Here is a 15,761-nt window from a genome sequence, read left to right as displayed (position 1 = left end):
GGAAGGGTCCCCAAGGCTAGTCCCAGGCAGCAGCAGTGGAGGTGGTCCTCTAACAACAGCAGCAGTGGAGGTGGTCCTCTAACAACAGCAGCAGCAGAGGTCCTGGGAGGGGCCCAAGGCAAGTCCCAGGCAGTAGCAGTGAGGGAGGTCCAGGTGGGGTCCCAGAGACCAGCAGTGGGAGTGGGCCCCAGGTCAGCAGCAACACTCCCTTGACCTGGGTGAGGCCCAGGCTGCAGCTTCAAAAGCAGGCCCAGGACTCAAAGCTCCCTCCTTCTCCTTTACCCAGTACCCAGTCAGAGACAGTCCCCTTCCTCTCAGACACCTTCAAGGAGGAGAGTCCTTGAACATGCACACACTGATCCAGCTCCCTCAGAAGCATCTCTCAGAGTGTCAGGATGTCTGACACTCCTGTTTTATCTCTCAGGTGAGGCTCCCTGATTGACCAGATTAACAGCCCAATCAGGGAACTCATTCTATGAGGTCCACCTGGCTGACCTCATTACAATCACTACACTTGTCACTAGTCAAAATGTGGAGGCCAGTAATAAAAATTAGAATTTTTTGTCCAACAGTAAAACCAATGATATGACAAAATTAATAATAATACTTCATAATTAAAAGATGTGAATTCTTTTAACTCAGGGTGCTTTCTGATTAACCCTCCTTGTCCCTAAATTTGACAATGTAAATCCTTGGTTTCAAAGGTTCTGAATCTCACCCTTACAAACAGCTGGGTCAGAAATGACAATGAGAAAATCTAAACACTAAGGGTATAACCAGAAATAGATTTCAAGCATTAAATTAATTTCTTTTCCTTTAACTCAGATTTAAGCCTATCAACAGTTTCTTTGTCTTTAGCTAACTTATTTTGCTTTAAAGACAGAGCAACCTGCTAGCTTCACAGCCAAACCATCATTCTTGGGATGGCTTGTTTGTTGGCCTTGATTTCCTTCTTTAATCTATTTGCCAATCAGTAATTTCCTTTCAGAAAGTCCAAACAACCTCAGTGATAAATCCTCAAATAAATTGAGATGCACAGCTAGAAAAACCTAAGAAACTGTTTTTGTTTCTGGAAAGCAAAGATTATTCCATCACTAAAACATTATCAGCCAATCATTTTAACATTTTTCCTACAATTATTGTTCACAAATGACTTAGGCATCAGATTAACTCTGAGCTACTTTCTCATGGATACGTTTAAGTGATATATTTGAAATGCAGCATCCTGATTTGCCTGTGAAATACATATTTCTACAAAAACCTCTTTTTTCAATGGGTAAACATATCACTGACATAAAAAGGAGGAACCATTTCCCTGTGTCACCATGAGGATACTACCATTTAGTCACCCCTGCTAAGGGTATTGAGAATTGGCTCAACTTCTTTCAAATTGAGTCCAAGGTAGACCACAGAGCAGATGGCGGAAGAGAAGTGTTTCAATGAAACTGGCTAGCCAAGGAATTAATTATAAGAGAAACAAAAGTGAATTGAAACCAGCTGGAGTTCTAGTTTATTGCATTAACTAATAGTTAGATGTGGTTGCACATTCCAAATTTCCCAGAAAGAAAGCTGCAAATTTAAAGGTATCCCTGCAGAATGCTCTATGTCAATATTAACATTCCCGAATTTTATTTTCTAGCGTGTATGGATGGTTTGCATAAATGGGTAACCTTTAAAGTTTTTAGATAGTTTAAAAGCACCAACTTATGTATGGCCTGCATGGAGATTTTTTGGATTGCTCTGTGATTGCACAGCTTACAAGGAACATTGCAGGACACTGATATTTTTCAGACAGAAAGAGACAGAGTGAGAAAGGAAAAGAGAAAGTAAAAACAGAATAAAGACAAAATGAGAAATTTATAACTGTACTGCAAAGGATCAGGAAAAGAAATAACTTTACTGTTGAGAACTGGATCTGGCACAGGGATGCCCAAAAAGAAAAAGTAACAATTTAACATTTTTATCATGAATGAAAATTAAACAAAATCACAGAACCAACAGGATTTCTAATGTATCTTTGCAAAATTATGGTTACTTTTATACTTCAAAACCGTTTAGTACTCAAAAGTGATCAAATGCATCCGCTGTTTGGAATAGTAGTGTTCTAAAGTACTTCAATACTTCACTGAGTTCATATATAGATACAAATACAAAGACAGAGAGAGAGAAAGAGCAAAACACTCTTCATAGGGTTTCTGGCATCTAAATAATCCTCATAGACCTTTTTTCACACCTTACAGAACACATCAGGAAATGCTCAAGGCAGATCAATTAGCATCTGAATGAGTCACATGGACCTCACCCAAAAAAGTTGCCTTTTATTAGATACAAGGCAACTAGATACAAGTTGCCTTTTACTAGATAAAAGAGGAATTTGATTTTTTTCTCAGATGTCAAACAACTGACTGCGCATTTCCAACATTTTCTGTTTTCAATTTCAAAAGGCCTGTGTTTCTGGTGCTTTTTCCATCACATCCAAGAACATTTTGTCTGAAGAGAAAAACATGGTTGGAACAGCTTGCATACAGAGACTTTAATAATGTAAATGGATACAGCACATGGAGCAAAATGTCCTAAGGCATATTTGTTTTCATCAGATTCATTCACAAATGAAGCAGACTGCATGGTAAATGATCTAGAGGATACATTTCAGTCCAGTATGCACCAGGGAGTGGATGAAAATGAAAAAAACATTCCAAGTCCATTGGACCAGAAGCGAAAAACCAAACAAAAAAATACTTCTGGATTTGTACAACACTTCATCAAGTCTTATGGACATCCCAAATGTTTTTACAAACAGCAGATTCAGTTAAAATAGCAAACCTAGCAACCAGTTTGCAGACATCAAGGTCCCACAAATAAAGTCCTTAATGACGGGTGGAGGTTTGGTTTTTGGACTGGAGGCCTGTGACCAGCAGTGTGCCACAACCAATAGTGCTGGGTCCACTGCTTTTTATCACTCACGTAAATGATTTGAATGTGAATATAGGAGGTATAGTTAATAAATTTGCAGATGACACCAAAATTGGTAATGTAGTGCATAGTGAAGAAGATTACCTCAGAGTACGACAGAACCTTGATAAAATGGATTAAATGAGCTGAGAAGTGGTAAATGGAGTTTAATTTAGATAAATGTGAGGGGATGCATTTTGGAAAGGCAAACCAGGATAGGACTTATACACTTGATGGTAAGGTCCTGGGGAGAGTTGCTGAACAAAGAGATCTTGCGGTACATTCATAGTTCCTTGAAAGTGGAGTCACAAGTAGACAGTGAAAAGGATATTTGGGATGCATGCCTTCATTGGTCAGTGCATTGAGTATAGGAGATGAGAGTTCATGTTGTGCTGTACAGGACATTGGTTAGGCCACTTTTGGAATACTATGTTCAATTCTGGTCTCCCTGCTATAGGAAGGGTGTTATGAAACTTGAATGGTTTCAGAGAAGATTTACAAGGATGTTGCCAGGGTGACAGGCTTGAACTATGGAGAGAGGCTGAATAGGTTGGGACTATTTTCCCTGGAGCATCAGCGGCTGAGGGATGACATTATCAAAGTTTATAAAATCATGAGGGTCATAGATAAGGTAAATAGGCAAGGTCTTTTTCTCAGGGTAGGGGAGTCCATAATTAGACTGCATAGGTTTAAGGTGAGAGGGAAAGATTAAAAGGGACCTAAGGAGCAACGTTTCCATGCAGAGGATGGTGCATGAATAGAATGTGCTTCCAGAGGAGGTGGTGGAGGTTGGTATGTTACAACACTTAAAAGGCATCTGGATGGGTATATGGATAGGAAGGGTTTAGAAGGATATGGGCAAATGAGACTAGATTAATTTAGGATCTCTGGTTGGCATGGATGAGTTGGACTGAAAGGTCTGTTTCCATGCTGCACATTTATGACTCTACGAATGGCCAAGTATTCTTTATTGAAGTTAAGGTTGATAGGATAATTGTTACTAAGACTCTGAGATAACTGACATGACCTATGCCGTGAGATCTCTTAACGTGGACCTTACAATCACTGAATCCCTTCAGATTAGCATTGACTATAAATTCAACCGGACTCATCACAGTGGTTGACAAGAGGAAGTCAAAGGTGGGGAATACTGCAGTGAGTAACTACCTCTTGATTCCCCAAAGCCTGTCCACCATCTACAAGGCACAAGTCAGGCATGTGATGGAATACTCCCCGCTTGCCTGGATGGGTGCAGCTCCAACAACATTCAAGAAGCTTGACAACATCAGAACAAAGCAGACGGCTTGATTGGAACCACATCTTTGTATACCTCACTTGGCAGCATATTCCACCTTAAAGCACGCCAGGCAATCTGATTGCCCAGGAGCTCTGCAGTCCCTGCAGTATCACTGGGGACAGTGGCCACTGTTGGGATTGTACACAATCAAACGTCTGAGTGCCAGAACAAAGACAGAGTTAAGTGAAACTTTCAGAGGGAGCAGGGAGAGGCCCATCCAAGTAAAAGGAAATTATTGAGAGCCACTTTACCATAGGCAAGGCATGAGCAGGTAAATCTCAGGTAAATGCTGCTAAGTGAGGTATACAAATCCTGCCTCAAGATAATTAAAGCTCCTGGAAGTATTAAATGACAGTAAGGGATAGTGGTAGAAAGTTTTTAAATAGTTACTTTGAATTTTTCAGTTTTCCCTATACAATACGACCAAAAGTACAATTTCTGACTGTTAATCTCTTTCCTTTTTATTTGTTTTGGAACATTGATTTTTATCACCTTTTCCACTTCTGTCCTTCATTACACCCCTCATTCTCCAATTCTCTTGGACCTCTCCCCTATCCCTGGCCTCCTGCCAGTCTCAAAATTGTGGCTAGGTAGAAAATGGCCAGTAAATGCTATTAATTGGTCACTTAGGGACCTCAATTAACAAGAGAGTGGACACCAGCTTCCTCATTCTATTTAAAACTGCAGGTATATCAGGGGATGCAGTCAGGCTATCTAGGAATCTGGCCCTGATCTGCAAACCTACCAATGGGAGCACGTAAAATTCTTTCCCAAGAGAAGACATAAAAATTATGAGTAGGCCATTATAATCTGAAGAACAGACAAGGATATGTGGCCAAAATAAATGTCAGTTCAAGACTGAACTATTCCAAGGCACTCCTGTCTGATCTTCCACATTATAGCCTCTGTAATCTTGAAATCATCCATATCTCTGCTGCTGATGTCCTAACTTGTACCAAGTCTTGTTCACATAACACCTCTGTTCTGCTGACCAACAATGGTTCCTGGTCAAGGAATATCTTAATTTTAATATTCTAATTTTTTTCACTGCCTTCCCTTTCCCTAGCTTTGCAATCTTCTCCATCCTCAAAATCCTCAGGGATATCAATGTTCCTCAAATTCTGCCCTGCTGAGTATCCTTAATTTTATCATGCCCTCCAATTGTGGTTGAACCTTCAGCTGTCTGTGTCCCAAGTTCTGTAATTTCTTCTCTGCATATCTTCAATTCTCAATCTCACTTCCCTCATTTAAAATTCTCCTTTAAAAACCTCTGATCTAATGTCCTATCATCTTGTTGAATATTCTTAAGTGGTTTGTGTCCTACTTTATTTTATGGTGCTCCTTTGATACATGTTGTGACAGTTCATTACATTAGGTAAAGACAACTTCTTGTTATTCTGTGCAATTCTTTGATTCTGGAGTTCAGGGCAGTACACCACATTCAAAGTCCAACAGTTCTCTCAGTTTAGAACTAAAGTATCAGCATTTATTTCATGCAATGAAGCAGAAACATACAACCGTTTAACAGTGTTAATTCATAGAGTTATAAAGTCATAGAACTATACAGCATAGAAACAGACCCTTCGGTTCAACTCATACATGCCGACCAGGTATCCTAAATAAATTGCCAGCATTTGGCCCACATCTCTGTAAACCCTTCCTACTCATATACCCATCCAGATGCCTTTTAAATGTTGTAAATGTACCAGCGTCCCCACTTCCTCTGGCAGCTCATTCCATACATGCACTACTCTCTGCATGAATAAGTTGTCCCTTAGGTCCTTTTTAAATATTCTCCCTCTCACCTTAAACCTATACCGTCTAGTTTTGGACTCCCCCACCCTTGGGGTAAAGACCTTGCTATTCATCCTGTCCATGACTCTCATGATTTTATACACCTCTGTAAGGTCACCCCTCAGCCTCTGATGCCCCAGTCTTTTCAGCATCTCCCTGGCAACATTCCTGTGACTCTTTCCTGACCCCATTCAAGTTTCACAACATCCTTCATATGGCAGGGAGACCTGAACTGAACACAGTACAGAGGAACCTTGATTATACAAAGGATTCTATGACTCCATGACACAGGCCGGGGGTGTATTTCATTCGGTTAATCGAATGTCAGATAATCAAATGCCAAATAACATAGTATAATCAAGCATCAGGACCATGCTATCTTGCCGTACAATCTGAAATTCAAATAATCGAATGCCAGATAATCGAGGTTCCTCTGTATTCCAAAGCTGGCCTAACCAATGTCCTGTGTAACTGCAGAATGACATCCTAACCGTTATACTCAATGCACTGACCAATATGGGCAAGCATACTGAACGTCTTCTTCACTATCCTGTCTACTTGGGACTCCACTTTCAAGGAACTATGAACCTGTATTTCAAGGTCTCTTTGTTCATCAACACCCCCAGAATCTTACCATTACGTGTATAAGTCCTGCTCTGACTTGCCTTTCCAAAATGCAGCCCCTCACATTTATCTAAATTAAACTCCATCTGATCAAGATACCATCGTACTCTAAGGTGACCTTCTTTGTTGTCCACTACACCTCAAATTTTGGTGTCATTTGCAAACTTGCTAATCATACCTCATATGTTCACATCCAAATCATTTATGTAAGTGATGAAAACTAACTGAGTAAAAATAAACAACTGTAACAGAGAAACCAACATGGCAACAAATTCATTTGGCCTCTCTAATAGAAGGAAAAGCAAAAAAGAACTCACAGGAATACTCCAAATTTGCATGCCATCTGCGTATCCAATGAGTAGCAGCAATGGGGGGTCATTTACAGCATTGTTCATTTCATGATACTCTGGATTCCTTGCAAGATCTGCAAAGAGATTTCAAAGTTATAAGATTGCTACTGTTAGATCACTTCCTATCAGCATCTTTTACACAACTCTTCCCAAAATGTCCAAGAAGTAAGCCCCTCAACCAAAAGACAATGTATTTGGAAAGGCAAGGACTGATTCGGGATAGTCAACAAGGCTTTGTGTGTGGGAAATCATGTCTCACAAATTTGATTGAGTTTTTTGATAAAGTAACAAAGCAGATTGATGAGAGCAGAGCAGTAGATGTGATCTATATGGACTTCAGTCAGGCATTCGACAAGGTTCCCCATGGGAGACTGATTAGTAAGGTTAGATCTCATGGAATACAGGGAGAACTAGCCATTTGAATACAGAACTGGCTCAAAGGTAGAAGACAGAGGATGGTGGTGGAGGGTTTTTCAGACTGGAGGCCTGTGACCAGTGGAGTGCCACAAGGATCGGTGCTGGGTCTTCTACTTTTTGTCATTTACATAAATGATTTGGATGCGAGCATAAGAGGTACAGTTAGTAAGTTTGCAGATGACACCAAAATTGGAGGTGTAGTGGACAGCGAAGAGGATTATCTCACATCACAACAGGATCTGGACCAGATGGGCCAACGGACTGAGAAGTGGCAGATGGAGTTTAATTCAGATAAATGCGAGGTGTTGCATTTTGGGAAAGCAAATCTTAGCAGACTTATACACTTCATGGTAAGGTCCTAGGGAGTGCTGCTGAACAAAGAGACCTTGCAGTGCAGGTTCATAGCTCCTTAAAAGTGGGGTCGCAGGTAGATAGGATAGTGAAAAAGGAGTTTGATAGGCTTTCCTTTATTGATCAGAGAATTGAGTACAGGAGTTGGGAGTATTCCTTGGATGCTGCCTGACCTGCTGTGCTTTAACCAGCAACACATTTTCAGCTGTGATCTCCAGCATCTGCAGACCTCATTTTTTACAGGAGTTGGGAGGTCATGTTGTGGCTGTACAGGACATTGGTTCGGCCACTGTTGGAATATTGTGTGCAATTTTGGTCTCCTTCCTATGGAAAGATGTTGTGAAACTTGAAAGGGTTCGGAAAAGAGTTACAAGGATGTTGCCAGGGTTGGGGGATCTGAGCTACGGGGAGAGGCTGAACAGGCTGGGGCTGTTTTCTCTGGAGCATCGAAGGCTAAGGGGTGACCTTATAGAGGTTTACAAAATTATGAGGGGCACGGATAGGATAAATAGGTAAAGTCTTTCCCTGGGGTTGGGGAGTCCAGAACTGGAGGGCACAGGTTTACGGTGAGAGGGGAAAAATATAAAACAGACCTAAGGGGCAACTTTTTCATGCAGAGGGTGGTACATTTATGGAATGAGCTGCCAGAGGATGTAGTGGAGGCTGGTACAATTGCAACATTTAAGAGGGATTTGGATGGGTATATGAATAGGAAGGGTTTGGAGGGATATGAGCCGGGTGCTGGCAGGTGGAACTAGATTGAGTTGGGATATCTGGTCGGCATGGACGGGTTGGACCAAAGGGTCTATTTCCATGCTGTACATCTCTATGACTCTATAACTCATACCTTACACACAATTAGCTATGATTTGAAACACCTGTACCGCAAGCATAAAGCCATAACCATTTTGGACAAACAAAGTTCCACTTACTTTAAAAAGAATAATGACCATTTAAACTGTTCTTGGATGTTGGTTCAGAGAAAAATTCTAGCAACAGCACCAGGGACTTGCAATAGTCTGGTGCATTACTTCTTTCATCTATTTTATTCAACTTCTCTCCCCTCTCTGTAAAGCTGTCTTGGATATGTCCTACTCCAAGATTTTATTGTCAATGTTTTTGGAGTATTAAGATATTTTACACAGTATAACATTACTGTTCTTGTCTGGGAAAAGAAGGCTTTAGGAAACAACTTTTTGTTTTTCAGTGAGGTGGTCCTCACTATGCAATGCAAAGGTTCAAATGTTTATAATGCAAACACCACAGGCCAGCAATCGGCATTTCATTCATTTCTATTATCCGGTTAAAGCCTCCATTTATTGCCCATTCCTAATTGCCTTTTAGAAACTGACAGCAAGCCACCGTCTTGGACACAACCGAGTGATTTGCTAAGCCATTTCAGGGGATAGTTAAAAATCAACCAACTTGTTGTGAGTAAGGAGTTGTCTATCCATCAGACCAGGGAAGGATAGCAGACTTCCTACCTTGAAGGAGAAGAGAAATCAGATGGGCTTTTGCAAAAAGTTTCTTTGTCATCATTACTGATACCAGCTCTTTATTGTAGATTTACTTCATTAACACAATTTAATTCCCCCAATTACCATGCTGAGATTTGAATTTATGTTTCCAAATCATTAGTCCAGCTCACTGGATTATTAGTTCAGTAAAATATCCACTATATTACTTTACCTCAGAAATTAATTTTTGAAATCAACTCCTTTAATTTGTGCTGAAAAATGGGATTCAAATGGTTAGGTGCTTCTTTTGACTGATGCAGACACTGGCTGAAGAGCCTTTTTCTGTGCTTTAGGCCTCCATGACTCAATGACTCCTTTCATCTGTCTCAAATGTAGTTCATACCCATTCTTGTTGAATGCAAATAATGGAGGAAGATCCAAACATGTGCAGTTGAACCTTATATTAAAAAGCAGTCACAAATGCTGCTGCATCCCAATTGATGGCCATATTGCTATAAATTAAAAGTAGCAATATTTCCTTTTTCTTCAGAAATTCAACTTTCTTTTGGACATAATTAGGGTAACAGGTTCCCAAAACGAATACTGTAAAAGTTACTCTCCATGTAACTGACTTACATTGTGAAAACTGAATTTAGAAAATTTGCTGCATAGAAGTTCCAGATGCTGATCCATAAAAGTGTGAGTTTTACATTTCCCAATGGACCTTGTTGTAGTTTACATTATAGAAATCCCTACAATTTGGAAGCAGGCCATTCAGCCCATTGTGTCCACACCAACCCTTCGAACAGCAGTCCACTTAGACCCACCCCCACCCTGACCCTTTTCCCTGTAACCCTGTATTTCCTGTGGCTAATCAACCTAGCCTGCACATCCCTGTGGGCAATTTAGCATGACCAATCCACTTTGGACTGTAGGAGGAAACCGGAGCACCTGAAGGAAGTCCAAAAAGACATAGGAGAATGTGCAAACTTCACACAGACAGTTGCCCAAGAGTGGAATTGAACCTGGGTCCCTGGCACTGTGAGGCAGCAGTGCTAACCACTGAGGACAACGCCACCCAAAATGATATAAAAAGAGAATGTGGAGCTGGTAGGTCTCAATCAGGCAAAAAAAGTGAAGATGTTTTATCAATTCGAAAGGCTATAAAAATTCTTTTTTTTTTGGTTGCCATAATAAGATGTTAGGAAATAGGAAAAAAAAGTGGTCATTTTGCCAGTCGAGGATGCTCTCCCATTCTTTTTGGGAACCTGTTATACCAATTATATTCAAAAGAAAGTTGAATTTCTTAAAAAAATGAGGTATTGCTACTTCTAAATTTTGGTAATAATGCCCCTGATGAATCATCATTGGTGTGTAGCAGCATCTGTGACTGCTTTTTAATATAATGTTCATCTGCACATGTTTCATGGCTCATCCAATATTCCTCACGTACACTTTCCTGCCTTTTCTTTGTAACCCTTGATTCTCCTACCAATCAAGAATCTACCTATCTCAGCCTTAAATATTTGCAAGGAATCTGTCCCCCCCCCCCTCAGCTCTCTGTGGCAAAGAAACGTCTACAGATTCCAATTACAGCTTTGTAAAAAGAGTTACATCCTGAAGCAGAAATTTAGATACCAAAGGAGGTGCTTGTATGCAGAAACACTGGACAACCTTCAGGCTTGGGTTCATTAATACAAAGGTATGCTATCCTGTTCTTCGAGATGGTAGATATCATGGATTTTGAAGATGCTGTTGAAGGAGTCTTGGTGAATTGGAGAAATGCATTCAGTATACACTGTTGTCTTCCAATGCACACCAATGGTGAGGAAAATGAATACTTAAAATGTTGTGGCGCTGATCAAACAAGCTACTTTGTCATGGATGGTGTTATGGTGTTGACTTCTTGAGTGTTATTGGTGCTGCAAGCAGGATTCTGACAAGGGATACGTTTGAGTGAAACTGGAAAACAGGAGCTTCACTTAAGGGTCAGACTTGAGACTAATGGCTCACAGGGTAAGAAAATACCTTGACTGCTCTCGGTCTGCATGTTTTTGTGTGATGCTTCCCCCATTTCACTCTCACGGTACCCTGACAGAACCCTAAATGAGATCGCTTAAATAGGTACTAAAAACAGAAATGTTAGGGTTTTAGAGTATCACTAGTCTTGTTCGATGTCGGGTTGCTATCTTCTAAAATGTGTGTGTGTGTGAGAGAGACAGACAAGGACTCAGCACTGATTCCCTGCAGCTTGCAGAAAGTTTAACCCTTTGAGATTCAGTTTGGATGCACATTTGCTTGTTGGTGAATGAATGTTTGTTTTTGGATTAGTGGTGCTGGAAGAGCACAGCAGTTCAGGCAGCATCCGAGGAGCAGCAAAATCGACGTTTCGGGCAAAAGCCCTTCATCAGGAATAATTGAAGCGCTTTTGCTCAAAACGTTGATTTTGCTGCTCCTTGGATGCTGCCTGAACTGCTGTGCTTTTCCAGCACCACTAATCCAAAATCTGGCTTCCAGCATCTGCAGTCATTGATTTTACTGAGTGAATGTTTGTGTGTTGTGGGGTTGGAGCCCCTCTGTTTTTTGGGGTTAGAGGTCTGGTAGTAATTGGGGTTGGAGCCCCTGTAGATCAGTAGTTTTGTGAAGATTTAAAGTAGGTAGGATAAATATGGGTCAACCCCAGATAAGATGGACGACAAATGTCCCCTAATAGAAATAATAAGTCTCTATCCTAATTATGAGAAACAATTAAGGAGAATATTGGCTGCAGCTGCTCAACAGAATAAGGATTGGCCTCTCGGAGACACACATGATTTAAATCTACTCATTAAAATTGAACAATAAGAGATTTGGGGAAAAAAGAAAGAGAAGTAAGCAGAAAGAAGCCATATCAGTGTGGAAAAAAGGTAGCTAGGGAAAAATGGGGAAAATCCATGCAATCAAGGAGACGGGCGGCATAATGGGCAGCACGGTGGCACAGTGGTTAGCATTGCTGCCTCACAGCGCCAGAGACCCAGGTTCAGTTCCCGCCTCAGGCGACTGACTGTGTGGAGTTTGCACATTCTCCCCGTGTCTGCGTGGGTTTCCTCCGGGTGCTCCGGTTTCCTCCCACAGTCCAAAGATGTGCGGTTCAGGTGAAGTGGCCATGCTAAATTGCCCGTAGTGTTAGGTAAAGGGGTAAATGTAGGGGTATGGGTGGGTTGCGCTTCGGCGGGTCGGTGTGGACTTGTTGGGCCGAAGGGCCTGTTTCCACACTGTAAGTAATCTAATCTAATCTAATCTAAGAGACAAAACTGCATTAAAAGGGGAATTAATCCAGTAACTGAGGAAGGATCTGAAAAAAAAATAAGGAAAACAAAGATTCAGAACTTTCTCTTTTCTTTGGGGTTAGGGACCCCAAAGGAAAGAGAAACTGGTGAATAAGCAACAGACTGCAGCTGCAGCCACGCAGGACGAAACGCAGGACAACAAAGACTGTTCCTTATACCCCACCCTCCCCTCTCCCAAAGGCCCATTACTAAAGAAACCTGATCCACCTGTGAAACTGGGGAGGGAGGGGGGTGTGGGACACAGATTCAGAGGAGGAAATATTTTATGCCTCCCGTCCTGTCAGTCAATCTCCTCCAGTTCCCCACATGAACCCTCACCCTTACTCTAATGACGAATGTGCCGAGGCTCATGACCCTACGCCAACTGTTCAGCTGAATAAGGATTCGACTTACCACAAACCCGTTGCTTACTGCACTAGGAGTCAATTAATATTAAAACATGGAAGGAACACTGAAGAGACTCCTTTGATTTCCACTGCCCCTAAACTAATAAATCCCGAAGACATTGATGATTTGCAATCAAAGTCTCGGGGCCTTAATATCAGTCCTTGCACTCAACCTGATGTGGGAGGGCCAAAAAAGAAATTTCCCATATAGAAGAGTTCCTGAATCCAGGACAAGCTCAATTTGTGGATCTTTATCAACTACGGAAACCTCACGAACTCTCAATCAATAAGGCTCCAGATTATGGAAAGAATTCTGAGGGATTTGTTAATTACATTAATAGGACTAGAACCATTTATTATGCAACCTCCAGGGGAAAAAAAATTAGTAAAAAAAAAGAAAAAAAAACTAGAAAAAAAACCATAGATTCCGAAAAGAAAAGAAACAAAACAGAGAAAAAAAAACAAGGAAAAAAATAAACAAAAAAAGAGAAAAAAATATAATGCGCCCTCCCAAGACCTACTTCACCGTATAGAGTACACCCTTTCCCCTGAAAAAATGGGCCGAGTTCACAGAAATTTTACAATGTAATAATCATACCCACCTTGTAGTCTGGCACCAGGCCAAACCTAACAGACCAGATTGAATTATTACCTGTCTCCGCCAAGCAGTGCATCGTGCAGTTGATGTGGGTAAAGTCTTAACATGTAAACCCAGCTTGGGCGAAGGGGCTGAGGAGTTCTTTACCAATTTTAAGAAATGTTATGGTGCTTACTCTGGTGATGTTAACCACCCACAATGTGATCATCCTAATTTAATGTCCTATTAATGACCGTTTTACTTGATCAGGTACAGAAAGCTATTAAAACCCACAACATCCACTGGCAAGATGCTAAAGTTGCACAATACAGCCGAGAAGTTTGTTAATTTTGGGAATTAAAGGATCCCAACAGTAAGGCTACCATCGACCAGGTCAAGACAGAACTTACCCAAACTACAGGGGCTGAACCTAAATCCAGGATTCAAAATAGACCTTTCCATCGCAGTCAGGCTATCAAATGAAACCCTCATACTATCATCCAGTATGGCAGGACAGTAGGACTGATACCATGTATTCACAACATCCCAATGGACTTTGGGATCCTTCTATGCATCCTCCCCAACAATCCATTACTCCCTATACATGGGTCCAAGAACTGCCCTTTCCCAAAGCAGCCACTGGTTCATCACTGGAGTAGAAATAATAGACAACTTCCTGGACCCCCTCCCCAGGGACTTCAGTAGGTTGCCCCTTTTACCGCACAAAATCCTTTTCAAAACTGACTCCCGGATATAGGTCATCCTTCTGCTTTGAATTTACCACTAGATCAGAGGATGAACCTATGCCAGTTCTTAACATTAATGGCCACGATATTGAATTGATGGTTGACACAGGAGCCACTGTTTCATCACTTCCCACCCAATTTGCTAATGCTTTTGATTTTCAAATCTCAGACAATGATGAAATCCTGCAAGATTTTGATGGTTCCTCTAATAGATATGCATACATTGTCCCTCTCACAGTTGCATAGAAACATTGTGTCACACTCCCTTTTCGCTTTGTTTTAATTAATGGATTACGTATCCCTCTATTCGCTAGAGATCTCCTCTGTCCTCTAAATATTAAACTGTATGTCATGATGATGGTACCCTGATTCAGGATCGTCCTCATTTTGTCCAATGCGTCAATACCAAACCAAAGCCGCCTCAATGGTGGTCACTTGATTTGAATCCTCACTCTTTCAATCCTATTTTACATAACATCCTCTTCCCCACATTGCTTTAGCTTCTGACTCATCCAGGAATGAGCTCAGGCTTGAACAATATTATAATCCCTTACTGGGGGTGACTCAGCACGCTTGGGTAATTGGTGAGATCAAGTCACCAGTTGGTGGCGCTCTTCTCATGTCAGTTCCCCTTCATATCTGGAAAGCTGACCCTCTCATTTTCCCCCATGTCACCACTCGCGTGAACCCAGAACACAAAGCCTACCCATATTTACCCAATGACTGGTATGGATGTTGTGCCCTAGTATACACCTTACCACTTTTTACCCTCCACCATGAAGTACCTGAAGTAGATGTTGGTGGGCATTCCATTCATCATGTGAATCAGTACAAAACAAAAAAGTAGAGGAAAAACAAAATGGGACTTGCACAGCTTCTTCCATCAACAAACCTGGTGGTCCAAGTTGCTGGGAGATCATATTCCTGGCTGGGGTGTTGAGATGGCCCTAGATCAGAGAAGTGACCTGGCGTATGACATCGAAAAATTTTCCAACTCAACTGCCCACACTTTTGAACAAAGAGTTACAGGAGACTCGGATGATGATGCTTCAGAATTAGCTAGTGCTAGATTTCCTCCTCGCTAAAGAAGGAGACACTTGTTCAGTCATTTGCCCGCAATGTTGCACCTACATCGATGATTTCTCAAAAGACATTTCAGACAACAGATGTTATCAACAAAACAGGTCAGGACACAGGAAGATACCTGCCCCACCATCATCCAATTCGTGTGGATGGAGTGTTACTTGCTGGTTATGGTCGCTGTGCGGATGGATCGTTAGGACGTACTGATATTCCTTGGTCTCATCCAAAGAATATACATTGTCATCCACTTATGCGTGAAATGGACCATAACTTACTTTTCGCCTAAGCCAAAGAGAAATCTGGTTAATCAACCCTTGTCTACCCCTGTACCTCCATGCCCAAACTTCCATGCTGAAATCCAGTATCTTACAGATTCTGCTTCTCTGGATGATGACTCG

The 15,761-nt window shown here is 41.4% G+C and overlaps 1 protein-coding gene across 2 annotated transcripts in view; it reads right to left on the bottom strand.

Moving 5' to 3' along the window:
• bcas3 (BCAS3 microtubule associated cell migration factor) overlaps positions 1–15,761 on the bottom strand; it is a 1,146,863-nt gene that overhangs the window by 1,087,280 nt on the left and 43,822 nt on the right. For both annotated transcript variants that reach the window (XM_060847956.1, XM_060847957.1), the window contains exon 5: positions 6,985–7,091. In XM_060847956.1, coding sequence (XP_060703939.1) covers positions 6,985–7,091 — 107 coding nt within the window. The remainder of the gene's footprint in view (positions 1–6,984; positions 7,092–15,761) is intronic.

Source organism: Hemiscyllium ocellatum, chromosome 31, assembly GCF_020745735.1.
Source record: "Hemiscyllium ocellatum isolate sHemOce1 chromosome 31, sHemOce1.pat.X.cur, whole genome shotgun sequence".
Classification (NCBI taxonomy): Eukaryota; Metazoa; Chordata; class Chondrichthyes; order Orectolobiformes; family Hemiscylliidae; genus Hemiscyllium; species Hemiscyllium ocellatum.
The sequence above is the reverse complement of the archived record's forward strand: the minus strand, read 5'-3'. Positions and strand labels throughout refer to the sequence as shown.